The following is a 22,962-nucleotide window of genomic DNA, read 5'->3' on the forward strand; positions in this document are numbered from 1 at the left end:
CACAAAAAGATACATGGCTGAAAAATTGAATTATTGAAAAATAAAAGCTGCTGGGACAATTTTTCTGTAGGCCTTATTATTCAAATAACCCTCTACAAATTTGATTTTTAAGAAGTTGTAGTCAGCAGTTGATATGCTTCTAAATAGACATTTGAGATGTGTTGTACTTGTCTAAATTAATCCTTAAAATACCCTTTTAATTATCTTAATCTTTATTTTTTTTTTAAATGAAATCACATTTATACACATTAAATTTCAGCATGCATTGTAGAAAAAGAAATGGATAGTTTACATACTGTAGAAAAACATTGGTGTCCTTTTAAAAAAAAACTGACAATAAAAACAGCATTTTCTTACAATAAAAAACTGCTTAAAAACACAGCAGATAACACAATGTTTGGGGTCTGGGGGGAAAAGGAGTACAGGCTTTAGGAACAGCTGAAAAATATCAGCACCTTAACCTCCCTTTGTGGAATATTAGTTGGTTGATTTTTTTCTTTGGGCGTATTTAACAAGCAACAGGCTGCTATCTTTAAACAAACATGTATCTGATGACGACTTACAAGTTACCAAGAAACTACCGGCCCAGTAAAAAGTGGTACGTCTTTGGATAGTTGACTCATTGATTTTTACAATTTAAGACTCACATTGCTGCATGTATGATTGTGAATGGATTACAAACATGTCACCGAGAATGCAAAGAAGTAGCAAGGTAATCAAACAGTTTATAAAACTGCTATGTGAATTACAATCAAATGGATACAGACAGCTAATGAAGTGAATTAAATAAAACTCACATGAACAATTCATACAATTTTTAAAAATCCATCTACTCCTCTAAAAATTCTTTCTAGAGTTGCAGTAATATAAATCTTGCAACTATTTTCTTGCTATTGACAGAAGGTAATTTATATTTTCCTTTTATAGACAAATGTTTTGTGTAAACAAAGATTCAGAAATAGCTCTAGTGAATCTTAAAAACATAGAAGCCAGGACATTCTTCCCTCACAAACCAGCCATTCACACAGCCTCTTCACACATCACTCACCTCACACAAACTACACATTCTTTATAGTGAATGGAACAATAATTTTGTGCTGTGAAATGTAACCAATAATTTTCTTTAAAAGACTATAGACAAGGATATAAATATATTGTACATTACAAAGTAAATGAATTGTAAAATAAACTAGAAAAATGCTGTGTCTAAAATATTTAAGTACAGTAATTCAATGGTGATGAAAGATTTTAAAATAATAAGAAACTGTTATATGTAATGTATACTCCTGTTACACAAATGGCTTCACAATGTTAAGGTTCAAATAGAATAGAGATGAGAGTGGTCAAGTTATGTAACAATTTGGTGCTCTGGCAAAGTCTTCATTGGACTGGCAGTGTCTATGTTGCACTGACCAAAGGAAGGAAACTCAAGCTTATAAAAACCTAAGGAAGACAGGATGCATTGTAAGAAACAGTTTTTTTTAAAATCCAACATACCACACTTCTGACTATAATCAACACACAAGGTGTTTCTAGCTGAGCAAGTAGAAAAGAAGTGTCTGTACTACTTTAGTTATATTTAAACTAATTGTTTCAATCATTTCACCAGACCATGGCTACTGATACATTTGTATGATCATACTAAAGTTACTTAAAATAGTTTTCAAAAATGCAGATTGGCTGAGAGCAACAAAACAATCCATGTGAGAAACATGGCATATGTACATATCTGTTGAAATGACTACAATGACCAAACACAATTTGACACAAAATTCCTGTACAGATTTAAAACTGAGTTTAAAATTTTAGGAATAGACTTTCATTGGGTCTTGTGTGTTCACAAACATTAGGAGTTCCTCAGGTGTATGTTCAGTCTAGTCTGGTTGTTCTGTTGGCTGCATGTGTCCTCTTGGCTATGTGTGTCCTGTTGGCTTTGGTTGTGTGCGTCCTGTTGGCTGTGTCCTTTTTGGCTGTGTGTGTCCTGTTGGCTGTGTGTCCTGTTGGCTGCATGTGTCCTGTTCAGTGTGTCCTGTTGGCTGCGTGTGTCCGTCAGAGTCTGATGGATGTACATGTTAGTCACACCCATGGTATGACATAACCAGCCATACCCATGGTTTCCTTACCCATGGTTTCCTGTGTCTGGACCTGAGCCCCCTCATATGGCAGTGGCCAAAGAAGTGTGGATAGGGGGAGGGAAGCAGCGTACATGTTCTGTTGGCATGCTGTCATTGTCTCCTGTGCGCAGGTATTTGTTGAGTACAGAGAAAATCTGGTTGTTGAGAATCTGGAATTTCCTGATTCTGTCTACCATTTTTTTAAGTTGCTGAAATTTGAAAAAACAATAAGGGTTTCAGTCTTGGCCACATTTTCTAACTTTAAAATTTTAATAAAAACATCAACACAATCAATAGTTTTTAAAATAGTATAAGCATGCGGACAAGTCAATTATGTGTGACTCACGATTCCCTTGATGTTCTCATCCTTCATGTCAACTCTGTTGACTTTCAGCAGGTGGTAACAAAAGTCTAGAGCTTCAAATCTGCGCTGTTGTCCCAACAAAGTGATCAGCACACAACCAGCCCAGTTCAGGCCTTCACCAAACAGTTCTCTGAAAGTTTCAAACACAAATTTTAAAGTTTCTGCTAACAAACAAACTTTTATAACTATAGTTTCAAACACAAATTTTAAAGTTTCCTCTAACACATTGTTATATAGCTATAGTATCAAACACAAATTTTAAAGTTTCCTCTAACACATTGTTATATAGCTATAGTATCAAACACAAATTTTAAAGTTTCCTCTAACACATTGTTATATAGCTATAGTTTCAAACACAAATTTTTAAGTTTCCTCTAACAAAAAAACTTTTATGACAATAGTTTAGAAATTTTGAAGCTTCCTCAAGCATAGTCAACATTAAAAACATATAATTAATTATTTTTTAAACAGTTAATTTAAAATATGTTGTAAACTAAACTTTTACAGTAAACTTCACCCACAAAGTGGTATGTGGTGATCAGAATTAATACGTCTGTGTCATAAAGATGTTTTGTTCATTTTTACTTTCTCGTATATACGAAGTATAGAGAAAGTCTTGTAATCGTGCAAAAAAAAAAAAAATCAAAAATCTCGACGTTTTACACCTCACTGATACGGAAAAACATAATTTTGCAATCTTGTCCGTATGTCTGTGTGTCTGTCTGTCTGTCTGTCCGTGTGTAAACACGATAACTTGAGTACCGTTACAGCTAGGTTGATGAAATTTCATATATAAGTATTTTATCAAAATCGTAGATCCGTTTCAACTTTTGAGCGATTTCCGATAACCGGAAGTGGTACTTTTCCTACTTTGAATTTTTCAAAAGCCTATAACTTGAATACTATTTCAGATAGACAAATGAAATTTCACATGTAAGTATAAGATCTAATTCTCTACCCTCTGTTAAATTTTGTGTAATTTCCGTTGACTGGAAGTAGTACTTTACGCTACTTCAGATTTCTCAAAAAACTAATGTAAATTTTAAAAGTATTAATAATATTGCACACTATTTTGCGCTTTTTTATTTGGCATTCACTTGGTGTGCAATTAATTTGTCTACGAGATTTTATTCTATTTTAAAAACTTTAAGTATTTAAAATGGATTAAAAATCATGTCTATAGCCCGAGTTCCCATCCCCTGTTATTTTATATAAGAATATTCGAGAAAGTTTAGGGGAGATCACTCCCGGTTTATTTATTTTAGCTTCAACAAAAAATAAGTTAAAACAATATGTTAAAATAAAAATTCACATAACTAATTGGGTAGCTAAACCTTTTGATGGAGTATATTTTCTTACATATCAGATACTTGTGTAAGACATGCAATGTACAAAGAAAAGTCAACATTCAAGACTTACTCAACAGTAAATTCATTTTCTCCAATAGGAATGCAGTAGACAAACTGTATGGCCGACCAGAGGCGGTGAAACTCGTTACATTTGTCAACATTCATTACTCCATTAGAGGGGGCCTCTCCATGCCATAGAGGGTTGATAAGAAATGATTCGATTCTCTTGAGCACAACCTCAAAGATGGAGAGGCCACAGCAGAGGCGTTCTCTGGTCAATAGGTCACCATCACTAGCAATCATTGCTTGCTGCAATAGTCAGTATTTTTATTTTATAAAATGGCTGCTAGAATAATTACAATGATGGTAATAAGCCTTAAGCTATGTTGCTATGGATGTGTGTTTTATTTAGTCTACATACATTGTGGATTAAACTAAGAAAAGATACCACAAGATGGTCACTAACTGTTTTGTTGCCCAGTTTTTCTATAACATGGACCACTTTGAGAGCTGCATATTTCTTCTCCAGCTGTTTCATCACAGCTTTGGCCTCAGCCTCTCTGTCTTTTCCTTCTGGATAACAGATGCATTGGTGTAACGGTCAAGGACATGAAATAACTGATTACTTGACTATGGCTACAGAAAATAGATGCTAAGTAAAGCGTGGCCATAACAGAATTAGGGCCACAGGAGAGCTAGAATGTAGGCTGTAAGCTTACCTTTGGGGGGGATGTAGGGCTTAGGTATCATGTTCTGGAAAGGTGCTGCATGCTTCAGGTCGTACACCTCCTCCTGGGTCTAGAGGGCAGGAGAGAAATATTTGTACAACATACAATTTGAATTGATGAAATGTAGTCATTATTGCAGGGAGAAAAATGTCTCCAACATAACGTACCAGGGCCTGCTCAACTAGCAAACAAAACAACACCGCATTCCCAATTTCTCTGAAGCTTTGGAAGACTTCAGTTCTGAGGTCAGGGTATTGAATCAGATCACCAAGCTGAGCTTGATAGTATCCCATCACCCCTGGCGATTACACAAACATTAAGGTTAGTCACAACTATGGGGGTAAAAGTGACAATATTGGCTTTGCTAAAATGGTCTTAAGCTATACACCTCAAAAAAAGAAAGGAAAATATTTTTGCTGTATCAAGCAAGACCTATGTGAGACGCAAGAAAACTTCCCCACCTGGTGAGCCATAATCAAAGCGCAGCAGCTTGCAGTGTTCTGGCATGACCTTCATTAAAGTTGCCACATATTCTATTGTTGTGCCAGTCAACTGAAGCAGAGATTATAGAACAAACAAAAAATTTATTAAACAAGTCAACATTTTATGCAGAAATCAGTCTCAGTCAACGTTTATGTATCAGAACCTGACATTTTAAAATAAAATTATAAATTCTTCTTTGAACATATAAAATTGTGTTTTTAAATCTAAATTAACTACTCGTTTTACTTAAGCTAGCATTAACAGTAATATTTTAAATAATTTTTGTTAAGTTTGTTTCTTATTTTTCTTAAAATTCATTGAATGTCTAGACAACTTGATACATGCTTTATTTGTCCTAACTTATTAGTCGACTGAATGAGTTAGAAAGCAACAGTTGGTAACAGCTACTTACAAAATTCTCCACAGTTTTCAACAACTCTTCAATAACAACAGCTATTCCTTGATAGCCGAGAAGACGACAAATAGCTCTAAAGTGTGGTGCTCCTATAAACCCGGAATAAAGACTGTAGATGGTGCTAAAAGAATGGTTCAGCCGCTGGGAACAAGCAAACACAATATTCTTACACATCATTTAGGGAACATTATTTTTTATTTAAAAGTTATAAAAGTGAGTGCTAAAATTATGCAACAATTTAACATAAATATTTTACAAAAATTGGACTGTGCAAACTAAAAACAAGTAAAACCACTTGAAATAGCCAAACCCACCTTTGTACCCCAGACATAATGGACAGAGGGGTTGGGGGGTTTCTCTCTTTTTGTCTCTTTTTCAAAGGGTAGTCTGGTCTTGACAAACCTAGAATGTTCAAGTCAAATTAGCAACATTTTTCAAAGGGTAGCCTGGTCTTGACAAACCTAGAATGTTCAAGTCAAATTAGCATAGAATAGTAACCAAAAAGGTGTACAGAAACCTCAAGTTATAAGTAATTCATTCAACGACTCAAATATTTGTTGCGACTCACCTATTAGTTGCAGCATTGTAGCAGTAGTTTGGCAGCAGATCAATATTCAGTTCCCAGAAGACATGTAGAGTTATGCGCCCATAGGGGGCACTGACGTTGTGGTTGGCCTCCTTCAGCATGGCATCAAAGTCATTGAGCAGCAGGTACTCCCCCATCAACTTGTGAGCCAGCCTGTTCACCTCTATCAAACCTTCCAGCTCCTGGGGGGTGGGGAGATATAGAGGGGGGAGGATTAGTTCAAAACTTGATGCGTCATTTAACACATGGTGAAAATATCAAGTCAGGGTTTCTTTCAGTTATTAACACGTTTTTATTAACTCAGCTTCGCGTGGATGTGTTTGTTGTTAAAATTGACATCGAAAATTAGCCCACTTCTGATTGCTCTATAGATCTGAAATTTGGCATGCAGGTTACTTTCGCCTAACAATTTCAGATGCAATCATAAAAACTAGCAATTAGAGACCGTAATTAGCTTAATTTAATTACGCCCAAAGGACCATAAAATTGAGGACATGATTTCTAAAGATACCGACAAGACTGGAGGCTTGTTGACACAGTTACTTCGGCCCCAATCGATGTGAGCGCGCTGGCCGTGATCGTATAGTGGTTAGTACTTCGCGTGGTGGCCGCGACAACCCAGGTTCGAATCCTGGTCGCTCAAGATTTTTTTAGTCCGTGTATTTATAAACACTTAGTCAATTCATACTTAATCAAGTCATTAGATAAAGTAGAAAATAAACTATATAAAAAGCTTTTTTAAAAACCACGTTTTTCATGTGTAGCAACGGACTAAAAAGGAGAAAATAAAATACTTAAAAAAAACTTTTTAAAAAACCACGTTTTTCTTGTGGACTAAAAAGTAGAAAATAACTATTTACATACATTTGATGACAAAAAACGTGGGTCGGGCAGATGGGTCGGGAAATTTGATGGTGAACGTACCCACGTTTTTTGTCATCAAATGTATGTAAATAGTTATTTTCTACTTTTTAGTCCACAAGAAAAACGTGGTTTTTTAAAAAGTTTTTTTTAAGTATTTTATTTTTCTCCTGTTAAGGGGGGACGGACAGACACTGGTTAAAGTTATTATTTTTATTTTAATAATAATATTTTCATTCCCTCTGGTGTCACCCTCGAGATATGCCTGAAAGAAACACTTGATATATGTGGGAACAATTTTAAGTATATCATAACTTACTATAATTCCTGTGATATCCCCTCCTTCAAAGCGAGAAATGGCAACATCTAAGGCTTTCTGTAGTGCTGCATTGACTAGTTGGCTAATAAGTTTGTTCAGATCAATGGATCGTCCTAGTAACTACACAGAATACAAAAACTTTTATTGAATGTGACTAACAAACTCAGCAAAGTAGAGGCAACGATTGTACTTCTTTAAACATGGCAACTTTTTCATTACTTTTTAAACAAACATTCAAGTGGGAAAACATTTTAAAACAAGGCTATTCATTTAAAATCATGAAACTGCTAAACATGAAGATATTTCTGATACATAAAAGAGTCTCAACATAAGGACATTTATTACTTAATCTCTATCATGAGACCATTTTTTTCTAGATAAATCTATCAATAACCAAGTAGTAACACACTTGTTACTTTAAGATTAAACTATTCCCAACTGTGAACCCATGATACACTGTCTGATCCAAGATGTAGTGTGTATCAGTGAAAGTTAACTCACTTGTACATGTCTCTGCTTGAGTAGTGTCTGGTATCTGTTGGCTATGGGGTAGTTGATCTTCTCACCATTGTTCATACATTCAGCTCTGAACCTCTTGTCTAACATCACACTGAGAGACATCAAAATATTGAGGTAATGGAAGAATGCCATCATATAGTTTGGTGAAAGTCTAGTTTATATGGTACACTGAGACACCAAGACATTGGGGTAATGGAAGAATACCTTCATATAGTTTGGTGAGAGTGTAGTTTATATGGTAATCACACTTAAAGACACCAAAACATTGAGGTAATGGAAGAATACCTTCATATAGTTTGGTGAGAGTGTAGTTTATATGTTAATCACACCAAGAGACACCCAAGACATTGAGGTAATGGAAGAATGTTATCATACAGTTTGGTGAGAGTCTAGTTTACATGGTAATCACACTGAGAGACATCAAAACATTGAGGTAATGGAAGAATACCTTTGTATATTTTGGTGAGAGTCTAGTTTATATGGTAATCACACTTAAAGACACCAAGACATTAAGGCAATGGAAGAATACCTTCATATAGTTTGGTGAGAGTCTAGTTTATAAAGTCATTTTTTGTGATGCTAATTAAAATTTGTTATGTTAAAAGTTATGTGCAGTATTTAGTGTGAAATAACGACTTACCTCCCTGCTAAATGCTTATAGTAAGCAAAAATTTGATCACTAAGCTTGTAAACAAATTGGTCAAAGCAAAGATTAACCTGAAGAAAGTAAAGTTGTGAATCTTAGCCAAAACACGAGGTAAAAAAATGTATGCCTGCTAGGTCATCTAAGATTCTCAGAATAAAATTTCATCTTAAAACAAAATTATAGTGAAATACTTTAACACAAAACAAAAACAATTTCTCTCTTAAAACAAAATTACATAGAAATGCTTTAACACAAAACAAAAAAGTACAACAGGTTACATACCTCTGCCTCCACTTCATCATAGAGAAACTGTTTTCTAAATCTCATCAGGGCATATTGTGCACTGTCATTGTACAGATCCAATGGATATAAGATATACCTGGACACACAATTTTATTTTACAGAGTTAAAATAGTTAAATACCAATGGATATAAGATATACCTGGACACACAATTTTATTTTAGAGAGTTAAACAGACATATCAATACTCTATAATGTTTACTGTCGCTCAATAAATTGACAAGTTTAGTTACAATATTTTTCTTCTGGTAAAACAAAAGGGAAGGAATTATTAGTTAAACTCACTCCATCATTGATGGCTCCTTGATAAAATAAAAGGGAAGGAATTAATAGTTTAAACTCACTCCATCATTGATGGCTCCTTGGTCTCCAGGATGTGATCTGTTAGGATCCAAGGCATGGACATCTCAATGGGGAACTGGGAAGTAAGGGAAAGTCTTAGTAGGGAAGTGGGGAAGTAAAGTAAAGTCTTAGCAGGGAAGTGGGGAATAAAGGAAAGTCTTAGCAGGGAAGTGGGGAATAAAGGAAAGTCTTAGTAGGGAAGTGGGGAATAAAGGAAAGTCTTAGTAGGGAAGTGGGGAATAAATGAAAGTCTTAGTAGGGAAGTGGGGAATAAAGGAATGTCTTAGTAGGGAAGTGGGGAATAAAGGACAATAAATAAGTCTTAGTAGGGAAGTGGGGAATAAAGGAAAGTCTTAGTAGGGAATTGGGGAATAAAGGACAATAAATAAGTCTTAGCAGGGAAGTGGGGAATAAACTAAAGTCATAGTAGGGAAGTGGGGAATAAAGGAAAGTCTTAGTAGGGAAGTGGGGAATAAAGGAATGTCTTAGTAGGGAAGTGGGGAATAAATGAAAGTCTTAGCAGGGAAGTGGGGAATAAAGGAAAGTCTTAGCAGGGAAGTGGGGAATAAAGGAAAGTCTTAGTAGGGAAGTGGGGAATAAAGGACAATAAACAAGTCTTAGTGGGGAACTAAAAAAAAATGAAAGTCTTAGCAGGGAAGTGGGGAATGAAGGGCAATACATAATAGTCTTTGTGGGGAACTGGGAAATAGAGGGTCAACGTCTCTGTTTACCCCAGTAAAGTTTTACTTAAGAGACAGACAAGCTACTTATTTTACCTGGATACGTTTTCCCATAGTTAACTCGAGGAAAAATTCTCTGTACCAAAGCTGGGACAGGTCACAGCAGTTGAACAAAGATGCTGGAAAATTAATTAAGCTCAATTATCACAATGGCTAATTATAAACAATGACATTATTTTACAAATTCTGAACATATTGTATTAAACTTTGGGAAACAAGAAAAATTTTAAACATAATAAGAAAGTAGGTGTGGTACCATTAAAATTGAGCAGATAGTTCCAAATTTTAAACAAAATATGAAAGTAAGTGTTGTACCATTAAAATTGAGCAGATAGTTCCAAATTTTAAACAAAATATGAAAGTAGGTGTTGTACCATTAAAATTGAGCAGATAGTTCCAAATTTTAAACAAAATATGAAAGTAGGTGTGATATTATCAAATTGAGCAAATAGTTCCAAATTTTCAACATATGAAAGTAGGTGTTGTACCATTAAAATTGAGCAGATAGTTCCAGAAGAAAGACTTCCTGTGGAACTCTTCAATGAATGCCACATGCTGCTCATCCATTTCCTTTCGCATACTTTTTTTACCACCACTCCTCTCATCCACTAGAGACTCCAGCATAGTACGCACCATGTACAGCTGTAAACAAGTTCAAGGGTTAGTGCTTGAATGGGACATGATGTCAAAGGTTAAATGTCATTAATACACATGAATCATCCACTGAGGGGATTTCACGATAGCATTCCAATATCACTGAATATAACAACAGGACAGTATGACCTGCAGAGGTTTTGTGGGGAGATTGGGGACACATAACAGGGTGAAATTGGTCTAAGGGATCTAGTATTTTAAGCCTCACAGGCGTAGTTCATTATATCAGTACTAGAATTTCTGATACAAGCTTAACCAGCCTACCGCCTAATTCTAAAAGACAAATTAAAAATAATAATTAACATAAGTCACTATTTTGTTAATACAAAAAAAATGTATACCAAACAAAACCAATGACGTTGAGGGGCAGACACAAGGGACACGGATCTAAGTCTCTAGCACAAAAACCCACACTAATTAAACAAAAATGTAAATGACAGCACTTGAGACTGATGCGGAGATTTGATATTTTGTTTCAACAATGTCTACCTGAGTAGATGATGGTCCAACATTCCTTCGAGGAACTTTGATAGGAAAGCCATCTGGAGGATCTTTTTTCCCACTGAGGGCTGGGTCATCAGGGGGTTCTGAGCCTCTGTACCAGTCAACACAGGTGTCTCGCACCGACATGATGATACTGATGGAGTAAAGATACATGATGATACTGATGGAGTAAAGATACATGATGATACTGATGGAGTAAAGATACATGATGATACTGAGGGAGTAAAAATACATGATGATACTGATGGAGTAAAAATACATGATGATACTGATGGAGTAAACATACATGATGATACTGATGGATGATGAGTAAAAATACATGATTTTAGCTTAAAATTTTCCTAGTAGAATAAATCTTCAAAAATTAAATTAATACAATGTAAACAAGCAATAAGTAACCATCAAGAAAATGAAAAATTGGTGTTTATAAAAATGTATACAGATATTATCTAACTTTAAAAAAGCGCCAAATTACAAAAAAATATTTTCAATAAGAAATGTTTTAAATTTTTCAGAATTATTTCTCTTTAATAGTGGATTTTAATTATTTGAAGGTGTTCTTGACATGTACCAGTGGTTTAATCCTAACATGTAGAGCTAAATTTAATTCATGAACAGATACACTAATATTTATGATAGGTAGTGTTAAAAAGTGGACATGGATGGGGTTTTTTATTTACAAAAAACCTACACTCGAATGATTTCACTTTTTTTCTTGGTTGCTTTGCGGAGTGGTTCCCTCAAGAAATGCTGCACAAATTCTTGCAGCTCAGCATAAATATGTCTCCTGATAGCATCCATGAAAATAGTTTCCATCCTGGCCATCAAGAGTTGTAGACCTTTGATCATGGCAATGACCTCAATGAGAGCAAACTTTTCATCTCTGCTGTAGTTGTACCGTGTGGCCTACATACAAAAAGTTACCACTATTAACACTAAGTTATTGCACTACTTATATTCTGTAAGAAAATCATTAAAAATATGAACATTGTAACCATCAGCACTGTTCTCAATATAGCTTGTTAAGTCCTTATATCAATAAAGCAAACAGAGTCTTTCTAACACAAGAAAATATTATGAATACCAACCCTTTCATTAAAGCAAACAGAGTCTTTCTAACACAAGAAAATATTATGAATACCAACCCTTTCATTAAAGCAAACAGAGTCTTTCTAACACAAGAAAATATTATGAATACCAACCCTCTCATACTCCTCAGCTGACTCAGGGCAGTCCTTATTAGCATGAGGATCTGTTGGGTTCATCAGCTTCCAAGAGTACTGATGGTACAAAATTGATAATTTTATACTTAGTGACTGAGCTATTGAAAAATGTAGTACTTAAATCTTGGCAAGTAAATTTGTATTATTTTGATGGACGGTTTAATTTTAATGGGCAGTTTTGTTTGTTTGATTAAGTAGTATAAAGCACAGCTAGAGCTTTAGAAAAAAAAAACAATAGGACAATGCTTTAAAATCATTTATTTCTTTGTTCAATAAAACTTGTACCTTCTTCTGAGTGTAATTACCATAATGCTCTTTGAGCGATATATCATTAGCAAATAATTCCAAACATTTTTTAAGATGTAATAAATTTTTAAAATTATGAAAACTCTTACAAACTTTGTGGTTGATCTGCAAAAGTTTAAAATGTTAACAGTACAGCCCCAAGTAACAGCGGTTAGTGCCAGTGTTGCAGGTCTATAACTCACAGATAAACTTCATCCTTACCAGTTCCATAACTTGCTGGGTCCACCTTGACAACAGCGTCAAGCCCCTGAGAGCCAGGTCTGTCAACTCTCTGTTCTCACCGTCACTTCTTGGTGTTTCTCTCATTGTTGTGGTCGCCTTAAAGCACATACATCAAACTGATCAGACATGCCTCAAAACTATTTAGATATAATTTTTAAAGGCAAACATCAATTTCTACATTAGATGTTTTCGATGAAGAAATATAAATAGTGAGCATGAAACTGAGGAAGATGCTACCTCGTTGTTATGTCGAGCAAGCTGACTGATGTAGTGCATGTGTCTGTCTCTGATCATCTCCAGGCTACCCAGCAGGTTGGACTGTGGACTCAGGTGACTGGACTCACAGGCTGGCCACTTGGATGGGTCAAAGTTTGGTCCATTTTTGATATAGTTGTAAGGTGCGATCATCATGTCTCCATACAACGGCACCATCTCCAGTTGCTGGTGGAAACAAGGTTAGATATTTATGTAAACCAGTTGTAGATTTTGGTGCATGTTAAATATGTATGTAAACCAGTTGTAGATTTTGGTGCATGATAGACATTAAGAAACCAGATGTAATGTCGGTTTACATTTGCAGGGGTGCCACTCATTTTTTAAGTGAATCCTGAAAATGAATCCCAAAATTTTACCAATCCTGAAACTAAAATTTGAAATTTTTGAAACCCTGATAGGGGGTCGGCGTGGTCGAGTCGGTAAAAGCTTATGGTTGCTAAACCGAAAAGTCTCGAGTTCGAACCCTCGGGCAGATGAGGCTCGTTAGCTGGGGACAGCCACTCTTCTAGGAGAGACAACTCCAAAATTAAACAACTGCTGCCTTGTAGTTTGTTCTTGGTTGGACAAAGGCTATGGAAGCAAATCCAAATAGAAAAGCAGGCTGAAATCGGAGTCAATGGCCTCATGGGCGCATAACCAGTTGACACGTAACGCTTAATTGTGTTGGAGGCGTGGTCGAGTCGGCAAAAAGCTCATGGTTGATAAATTCGAACAAAGTCTCGAGTTCAAACCCACTGGCAGATAAATCTCGATTTCTTCAACACTAATAATTAAGAACGAAGAAGAAGAAGAAACCCTGAAACTTAATTCCGCGCGGAATTTCAAAATAAAATGCACTGTTATTTCATTATTTTTTGAGACATTCGATTCATATATTATTATGTTCAATTTACATGTCTTTAAAATGGATTTATTTTCTTTGTAACAAGCTTCAAATAAAAATTAATCTTTAAAGGATTGTGCTTACAACAAAATTAGTTTACAATGTTACTCCCATCTCTAGGCCTACCCCATAATGTGCTATTGTAGAACCCCCCCCCCCCCCCCCCCCCCCCAGCTTTTATAACATAACTATTTAATTTTTTAGAACTTCCTAGCTTGAGTTAAAGTGTGTAGTCAGCCAACTGTTAAGTAACAAATATTTTGCTAACCTCTATGTCTTGTTATTGAATAATAAGCCCACTATATGCAGACCCCTAATAAGATTGCCACTGTATTAAAATACAGGGTTGACTTACTGTAGCTATTCAAGGCTTTAATTATTAACAGCCACAACAAAAACCTTAAACCCTGTTTTCCCAATCAACACCAAAAGGGTCATCCATAAATGATGTCACGCTTTTTTGACGATTTTTACCTCCCACCTCACCTCGGTCACATATCGTCACAAAAAGCCAGACCCCGCCCTCTAAAATGACGTCACACCTCAACCTACACCCCCCCCCCCCCTAAAAATTGCAGTCGAATTTTTCTTAAAATACGATATTTTTCCAAAAATCTTGTCTGACCTCTGTCAACATAGAGTATTTTAATCAATTCCTATTACACTTTATTGAAACAATATTCTAAAACGCGAAATAACGGCTAAAATTAGTTTTCTAACATAGCTTTTCGATAATGCAAAAGTGTGATGTCACACCATCTGAACCCCTCCCCCTCATGACAAAATTACGGACCCCCCTCCTCCTACGAGTGTGACGTCATTTATGAACGACCCCAATGCCCCCACCTTTGATATACATGATGACGTGAAGAAATATTGTGGAAGTTTTAAGTTAGTTCATATCGCGGAATAACAAAATTAAGTTAATTTTAAAAATAATTTTAGAAGTAACTACGCTAGTAATACTCATGTCAGAGATGTAGCCGCCCTACTAAGTGAAAAGCTGATTTTTTTTTTACAAGCGGTTGGGAGGGGGCAGTGATAGCGGCTATTTTCAAGGTTGTTTAAACATTTCAATGACGTTTTACCAAAGTAAAAAAAAAAAAAATTAGATGTAGACCCTGCTAGATCGTGTAACTAAATTATAGCAGGCCTACATATTTTTTTTACTGATATAAAACTATGCAGATCTAATTTTTTTTCTTGAATTAAAAATAACCACGTTAAAATTAAACAGCGCTTGTACTTGTAGAACTGCCTTGACCGAGAGACACGACTCAGACTGTGTTTGCGTGGTCTCGTGACGTAGGTCTTACGGTCAGCGCGACCTTGAAGAAGCGGGTAAGACATGGTAAAAAGTGACGGTAAAGTTGAGTGAAAACAGCAGTTCTATTTCATACATAAAATAGTTCTTCAAATAGTTTTTTTCTTTTCTTTTGGTAATACTATTCTATAGTAATTACTATTCATTTTTTTCGGAAAAGGCTATTAGCGGGAGTGTTGATGATAAAAACAATTTTTACAATGCCAAAATTTTCAAGCTTAAAACGATCTAAATTTTTTTTTAAACTGCAAACCCGGAAATTTTCAAACCCAAATCTTGCGAATCCGGAAAGGGAAAAAAATATGATTCTCGAATCCGGAAATCCGGGATATCCCGGAAAAGTGGCACCCCTGCATTTGTTTATGCTGATATTACCAAGACAACTCAGGTACCTTAAGGATTTTGTCAATCTTGGCCAAGTTAATTCTCTTCTTGTCGTTCATACGGTAGATGTTGGGGCCCTTTTCCATGTCCATCATAAAAAGCCCAAATGCCATTACCTGCAGAATTTTCAATAATAAACCGGGTGAACTTTCAGTGTATTAGCAACATGTACAGCAGTAGTGAAGATCTATCAACCATGGCTCTAACACAATATGAGAACTGACCTTAACAAGCATGTGTTTTTCTGTTGGTTCCAGGTACATGTCTTTTTCATACATGGTTAAACAAATGTTGACGACATCAGCCAGAAGCTCATCATAACCCTGGACAAGATATTGGTCAAAAGTAAGCAAACTTCACATCTGAGAACAATTAGAATATAATACTTAACACACAAGCTAGTGAGGAACTTGTATCCAACCTGAATCTCTGCTAAACGTGACTTGAGTGTGTCCCTAATTTTGTTCTGTGTTGCCAGATTCATGGAGAGGTTCTGTGAGTCTTGCATGGCTTGCTGGTCTGCCATCACTTTCAGGAACTGGGCAGCCCTGGGATCAGCAACAAACAAGTCAACCACAGCATTACAGCAAACTACAGAGCTGGTTAAGTTACTGGTTTCAAGTTAAACTAATACATATTAAGGCTGTTACTTTTTAAGGCAATGCTTTGGCAGAATTAAACAATGAAAGCAATAGTACTGGCTGTATCCTGTACAACCAAGTCAGTTTCCATTTTAAATGTTTTAAACAAATTAGAAATAAAACATTATAGAGAGTTTAAAGCCATCTATCTAGCAACAGTGAATATCCATGAGAAAGTTAATAAACACCAAAAGATTAATAGTTAATAATGGAATGGGCTAGTATGCTACAAGTTAGATAAATGCCTTAGTTACATTGTAAATGTCCTTATCATTTTTCAATATTTAAACAAGATACTTTTAATTTAGTTACTTTCTTATAAAAGATATTTTAAATTGATGGAATATATTTTAGATCATTTAATTTAACAAAATGTTTGAATAAAATCACTTAAACAGCCTAATACAACAGACTAAACTGTGTGTACTATCAGAAAAGATTTTTTGATTATTTGAGCAATTCTAACAGGTACACAAAGTTTAAGTGCTGTTTGACTTGATAATATGTTTAATCTTGATAGTAGATTCTATTATAAAATTAACTGTTAGTTCATTAAACAAAATTTACTTTGCAAAAAATAAAAATAGTTTTGATTTTATATTTCCTTTGATTTGAATTTCTACAATAAAACCATAAATGTTCAATACATGCACTAGTAATGTATATACTCCTAGCTGTATACACAGTAGGAAGTAATTTTACATTACAAACTAACATATTAGTTTTTGATACATTTAATATATAAAAAGTCACCTGTAATGTTACCATGGGGTGTTGCATATTAAACAGAAATACTCCAACCATCACTTTAAAATAACATGTCATTCTAACTAAACGACCAGATCAGTAGTATGTGTATGTGAGCTGACTGGTCCAATTAAAATACTCAAATTTTTTCAGGAAATCTGATTATTATTTACTGAACATTTTTGTACATCTCAGCTCTCCACATACTGTAGAATGACTTAAATACTCTGACTCAACATGCACAATTAATGCCCATCACTTCAGAAGACTGGAACTAAACAGAAGAGATTTCCTGAATACATTGTGGCATAAACATTCTGTATGAAAGCCTTGATATGTTAGTGAGGGTAGCTATTGAGGGTATTGCTATGAGATCACTTGATACTTCGAGAGAAAACTTTTAGAAGCTCTACTGCTTTTCATGGGACAGGAAGTATTGTATGCGGACATAATAAAGAAAGAAGTCTAGTAAAAAATATTTTTTTAACAAATTATTAAAAGGCCAACAAAATGAATGCTAATGAACACCACATACTAAGTTACATTCATTAAAGAACATATTGTGTGCATTAAAGCATTGGAATAAGTGAAAGACCAGTTTTCCTATAGCACAATAATATCATAGCAATAATGGTTGAAAGAGGAAGCGTGTATTTGATGGAATGAAAAACAAGAAGCGCCATTGGTCTCCCTTTTAGTATCGCTGTTACCGTTTGTAAACAGAAAAATCATTGTTCACGCTTGGTTTCATGTTGATTAATTCATTTAAGACGGCAAACATGTTGAGCAGTTTGCCTAAAGTTAGAAGGTACGCTTCAGATACAAAGTCATTTCTGGCACCCTTATGACATAGGCGCCTCACTTCCTTGCAGAAACGTTCTATTGCTCTCCCCTGAAAGGAAACCAGGTCAAGAGCAGGCAGGGTTAGGTACAACACAACAAGATGCAAACCGTTAACAAAGATATTACAAAGCTGATCTGGACAGTAAGACAAAAGCTTTTATGCTTAAAAGTTTTTTTTAGTTCATTTTTGTTTTTAAAATACGACATACTTGTAAAAAATACTAAGTAGATAAGATGAAAACTTTTGAAAAACCTAGTCCAGAATAGCTTTGCAATAGTCACAAGCATTGTCAAAAGAAATTTACCGCCTATAAGCTGAGTAGTCATTGCGAACACTGGCTTTCATATTCTTGAGTTCGTCCAGTTCAGCAAACATGTTGATTAACTTCCCCAGGGTTAAGAGGTAAGCCTCGGACACAAAATCCTGGCGTTTCTCCTTGTGACACAGCCTCTTCACCTCGTCACAAAAGAGGTCTATTGCTCTTTTCTGCATTTCAATTTATGACAAAACCATGTGGAAGGTAGAGCATCTTAACTTGGTGCACACACAAGAGGCTTTCACATCATTCATAGAATAACTAGTTACATCCCTAACATACAATGGCATGCAGTTTCAACCTGACCTTCCTCCTTTTGTCTATTTGAGGTGATTATCTACAGCATTATTCAACCTTTGCTATTTTAGAGCAACTTTAATGCCATTGATACAAACACATCACAAATGTGCATCTAGAAAACAATTTTAATTTGATTTTGCTTAAATAATTGTTAATGTTAGTTTTAGATTTATTTAAATTTGAGCTAAATTTTAATTTATTCTAACTGGTAACACTTCTCATAGCATGTCATTTTATAAATTAAATTGCTTGTGTCTTATATAAACAATTGTCTTAAAATGGAAAAGTTTTTGAGTCTAAATCTGATAGTTGTTGAGTCAGTAAAGGGATTATATGACAGTAATAAAGTCCCTAATGTAATCACTATGACAGTATCAAGTCCCCCAATGTAACTAATATGACAATATCAAATCCCCCACTGTAACTACTATGACAGTATCAAGTCCTCCAATGTAACTACTATGACAGTATCAAGTCCCCCAATGTAACTAATATGACAGTATCAAGCCCCCAATGTAACTACTATGACAGTATCAAGCCCCCAATGTAACTACTATGACAGTATAAGTCCCCCAATGTAACTACTATGACAGTATAAGTCCCCCAATGTAACTACTATGACAGTATCAAGTCCCTAATGTAATCACTATGACAGTATCAAGTCCTTAATGTAACCACTATTATAGTATCAAGTCTCCCAATGTAACTAATATGACAGTATCAAGTCCTCCACTGTAACTACTATGACAGTATCAAGTCCTCCACTGTAACTACTATGACAGTATCAAGTCCCCCAATGTAACTACTATGACATTATCAAGTCCTTAATGTAACTACTATGACAGTATCAAGTCCCCCACTGTAACTACTATGACAGTAGAAAAGAAGTACACACCTGAAAGAACATGAACTGCATGAGTTTGTTGACATGAGGCTCTAGGACCTCCACAGTTTTTTGGTAGATCTCAGTTCTGTTCTCTTGTTCATTGCTCTTTACCTGCAATACCCCAGCATTCTGTGTCTTATTTATCCTCAACATTGATTATAAAAACATTTAAATGACATTATAATACAATATCTAGCAAAATACTTAACGGCCTTGAACTTTCTATACGCCCTGAATATAATCAGCATATTAATAGGTGTGACACATTCATTATGAACAATGCCTCCCAGCCCTCACCCCCATCCCAATATAAGAAGTCTTAACACTGACCTGTGGAATTGCCCTGGAACAACACCTCCATGTGTACAGCATCACAGCATATTCTTCTCCTTCTTCAAGTAGAAGGTTCTGAAGTTAAGAAAAATATATATACTTCATTAAAAGGATTTTTTTTTTAAATGATGATTAAAATATTTAAAGTATAACTAGAAATAAAATTACAGCAGTGTAATATTAATCCAAAGGTGCAATTCTTTTATAAACAAGAATGTAAAAATAAACAGCAATTTAATTGGATAATCTGCACTGCAACAGAGATAAAATGCAATTAAGGAACTTATTAAAAGTGAAATAGCATACCAAATCAGCCTGAACAGTTGCTTGTTCTTTATATTTTGCCACACTCTTGACAAAGGCATTTTTATCTTCAAAGTTTGTATCAAAGTTAGCTCTGTAGTGAACAGAGAGGGACAGAGCTTCTATACAGGGCTGCTGGTCAGGCAGGGGCAGATCATCCAGCAGGTCCACATTTTCCAGGGCATTGGTCAGCGTGACTTTACTATCCCCAGACATAATGAATGCGGATTATCTTTCACTGGTGATTTTTAAATCTAAAATATGCAATGGAAAAAATTAGATTGGGAAGATTAGGCTCTAGATAACTTAATGACTAGAATTAGGCCCATAGACTAAAGAGATAAAGTATAGAGTGGATCACAACTAACAACAACTAGATATATCAGTACACTAGTTTTAAAACTATGCTCCTAGTGCAATGCTAAGCTAAGCTAGCTAAACTTTTGTTTAGGCTTCCTTAAGTATGTTTATGTTATTTTTAATGTAGCTTTACATCTATACATTCTAGATCTTCGGTTTCTTTAACAATACTTTGTTTTATATGGACGAGTAGTTAGCCCATTGCACAACCCCCAACCTGGAGGACCAGGGCACAACATTTGGTCTGGCCTCTACCCGCGCAGGTCTGACAGCATGGTTAAACCTGCCCAAAGCACTAGGCTCTCGCTGGCATAGCCCAAGGCACAGCTGGGGCGCAAAAGCCATCTCACCACCACAAGGCGCCACCTGGAGGTGGAGTCTTCTTTAAGAACTGAAGACAAGAGGGATGTCTTGAGAGAGACTGCAAAATTAACAAACAGCCAGGAACCAGGAAATATGGAGGGTATAGTTGAGGTCCTTTTTTTCACATTAAGCCTGCTAGCTTCAGGCGATTTAATGGATTATGGATAACTATTAAGGTTAGGCATTTGGTAGGACTAAGGTAGGCCGATAGGGGTTAGTATTGACATTAGCAAGACGTGTATTTAGTTAACCAATAACATAACAACATCCTTTTTTAAAGAAGATTCTATTACTATTAGATAGACTACTACTATTATTATAATTATTACATAATCACTGAGTCAGTCAATAAGTTAAAGTTAGTATTATTCTCAAATCTGATTATCAATTTCATTGTGTAATACTAATACACAATGTGTATTGATTGAGTGTATTTATTAATGATAATATGATGATTAGATATAGGAAATCACCATTTTTTAAAATGTTTTTTTTTTAAACCAAGCACATTTAGTATGCTAACAATAATAATCGAACCCAATTGGGTAAAATCACGATATAGCGTCGGTTATTATTCCGGAACTGTACAGCAGTAAAAAACAGTAAAACCATGGCGTAGTCTGTCGAGCCGTTCCGGAAACCACCGGAAATACTGTAAACCATCATTTATTTGCCGCCATATTATTTTTAATACATAATGTTTAAAAATGTGCAAGGATTGATTTTAGTTGCATTTTAAATACTGTTTTGCTAATTATTTTATATTTCTAATTATTTTAAGTGTATGGGCTAATTATTGCTTCTACTAAACATTATTCTAGTTATTCTTACTACTTTTAACTTTAGTTAATCTAATCGTCTTATTTACTAACAGAACAAGAGCTAGTTGTCGCAAATCTTCTGCAGGTTTTTTCTGTTTCTTAAAAAAAAAATTAATTACTACACTCGAGTTTATTAATAATATTTAGATTTTCTATCTGTTATTAATTTTCTGTCAATTAAACTGTAAATTAAGTTAAAACATTAATTTAATGCACTTGACATCATTTTTATTTCACCGGTCAAATAAACTATGGTTTACAGTAACGAATGTTACCGAAACTCAACGAACATTACCCAATAATTTCCGACGCTATATCGTGATTTTACCCCCAATTGAACTCGTCAAACTCGGCCGTCTTCATTGTAAGGCAATGTAAGGTGTGTATATTAGTGTATAAGACTATAAGACATAAGAATAACACAACACTGAGTATACAACACTACTGTAGAATTTATAACAAAACTAAAAAAAAAACGAAACAGTTAACAACCATCGATAACAGGTAACATCAACATAAGTTGGGGAAAATAAAGATTAGAATGACTCTAAATACCATGCATTTGTAAAATTCTTTTAATTTAAAACAAATTTACCATAACTATTTCCTATTTTGTTTAAAGCTCGGCAGCGTTTTAAAATACCATTTTTTAAACGTTCAAATAACTAGATTTTCTAGATCTAGATTCTAGTTTACAGTTTACATTATTTATAGAACATTTGCTTCCGCATCGTTTCATTGAGTATCGCGACGTAGCTTATCGAAGCAAATATAGTCTACTAATATTGATCTTTAAAAATAAACACTAAAAAACGAGGCAACCTTTTATATACTTTATTTGATGTTTATTAAAAATATAGAATTGTATACATTTATAATATATAAAAGTAAAAACAAACTGGTTACGGTGCTTTTAAAAAAAATTCGATACTACTAATTCAGAATCGTTGTGGTTTTTTTTTTTTATTTATTACACAAAGCACAAATGAAAACTGCTAGGCCAAACGCCTTCAAATTTTGGAAAATGTAGAAGCCAGTTGAATAGAATCTAAATCAATTTCCAACACTCAGAATTAAATAGCATAATTTTTACAGTATTTTTGCGTTAAAATTATTATTATACTAATTCAGACTTTTTATTTCAGTTTGTCTTGAACGAGCTATAGTACAGTCAATGCAACATGATTATCCATCCAGGGCGTTTCCCTGCAGTTTAAAGTGCTTCATCACTTTGAGTGTCTCATTAATAGTTCTGCTCATCCGTGAGCATTCGGATAAAAATAAACCATCTGTTTACTTTTTCTTGTTACTGGATATGCACGTCAGAAAAGTAAGCGCATTAGGCTCATGGTTTTATAGAGAAGCCCTTATAGTCTGAAAAAAAGTGTTGAAATCAGGTCCCAACCCCTGCTTACTTAGGTGCATCGAAGACTGATTGCGTTTTGTTTTTTTTGGTGACTTTTAAAAATATTTCAGCCGTGGTTTATACAGTCACTAACCCACGC

At 34.8% G+C, this 22,962-nt stretch overlaps 1 protein-coding gene across 2 annotated transcripts; it reads right to left on the reverse strand.

The window, feature by feature from the left end:
• Positions 1-1,099: 1,099 nt before the first annotated feature.
• Positions 1,100-22,179, reverse strand: LOC131937212 (cytoplasmic FMR1-interacting protein). Of its 2 annotated transcripts, none has more exons than XM_059294468.1 (30): positions 22,053-22,179; positions 19,917-20,167; positions 19,608-19,685; positions 19,287-19,388; positions 17,642-17,823; positions 15,965-16,091; positions 15,768-15,866; positions 15,552-15,659; positions 12,914-13,117; positions 12,656-12,772; positions 12,128-12,205; positions 11,617-11,831; positions 10,911-11,058; positions 10,256-10,409; positions 9,804-9,886; positions 9,030-9,103; positions 8,667-8,763; positions 8,379-8,455; positions 7,721-7,829; positions 7,220-7,339; positions 6,022-6,221; positions 5,768-5,855; positions 5,451-5,594; positions 5,017-5,107; positions 4,723-4,853; positions 4,547-4,625; positions 4,294-4,400; positions 3,898-4,136; positions 2,461-2,608; positions 1,100-2,323 (listed from the first exon to the last, which is right to left on the reverse strand). In XM_059294468.1, the coding sequence occupies exons 2-30, from the start codon at positions 20,127-20,129 to the stop codon at positions 2,156-2,158; spliced, it is 3,780 nt and encodes a 1,259-aa protein (XP_059150451.1). In that variant the 5' UTR covers positions 20,130-20,167; positions 22,053-22,179; the 3' UTR covers positions 1,100-2,155. The 2 variants fall into 2 exon arrangements, with proteins under 2 accessions (XP_059150451.1, XP_059150444.1); XM_059294461.1 differs by lacking the exon at positions 17,642-17,823 and adding an exon at positions 18,080-18,261.
• Between the last annotated feature and the right edge of the window lie 783 nt (positions 22,180-22,962).

This window comes from Physella acuta, unplaced genomic scaffold (genome assembly GCF_028476545.2).
Source record: "Physella acuta isolate Inbredline_101_S28 unplaced genomic scaffold, ASM2847654v3 ptg000017l, whole genome shotgun sequence".
NCBI classification, from domain to species: domain Eukaryota; kingdom Metazoa; phylum Mollusca; class Gastropoda; family Physidae; genus Physella; species Physella acuta.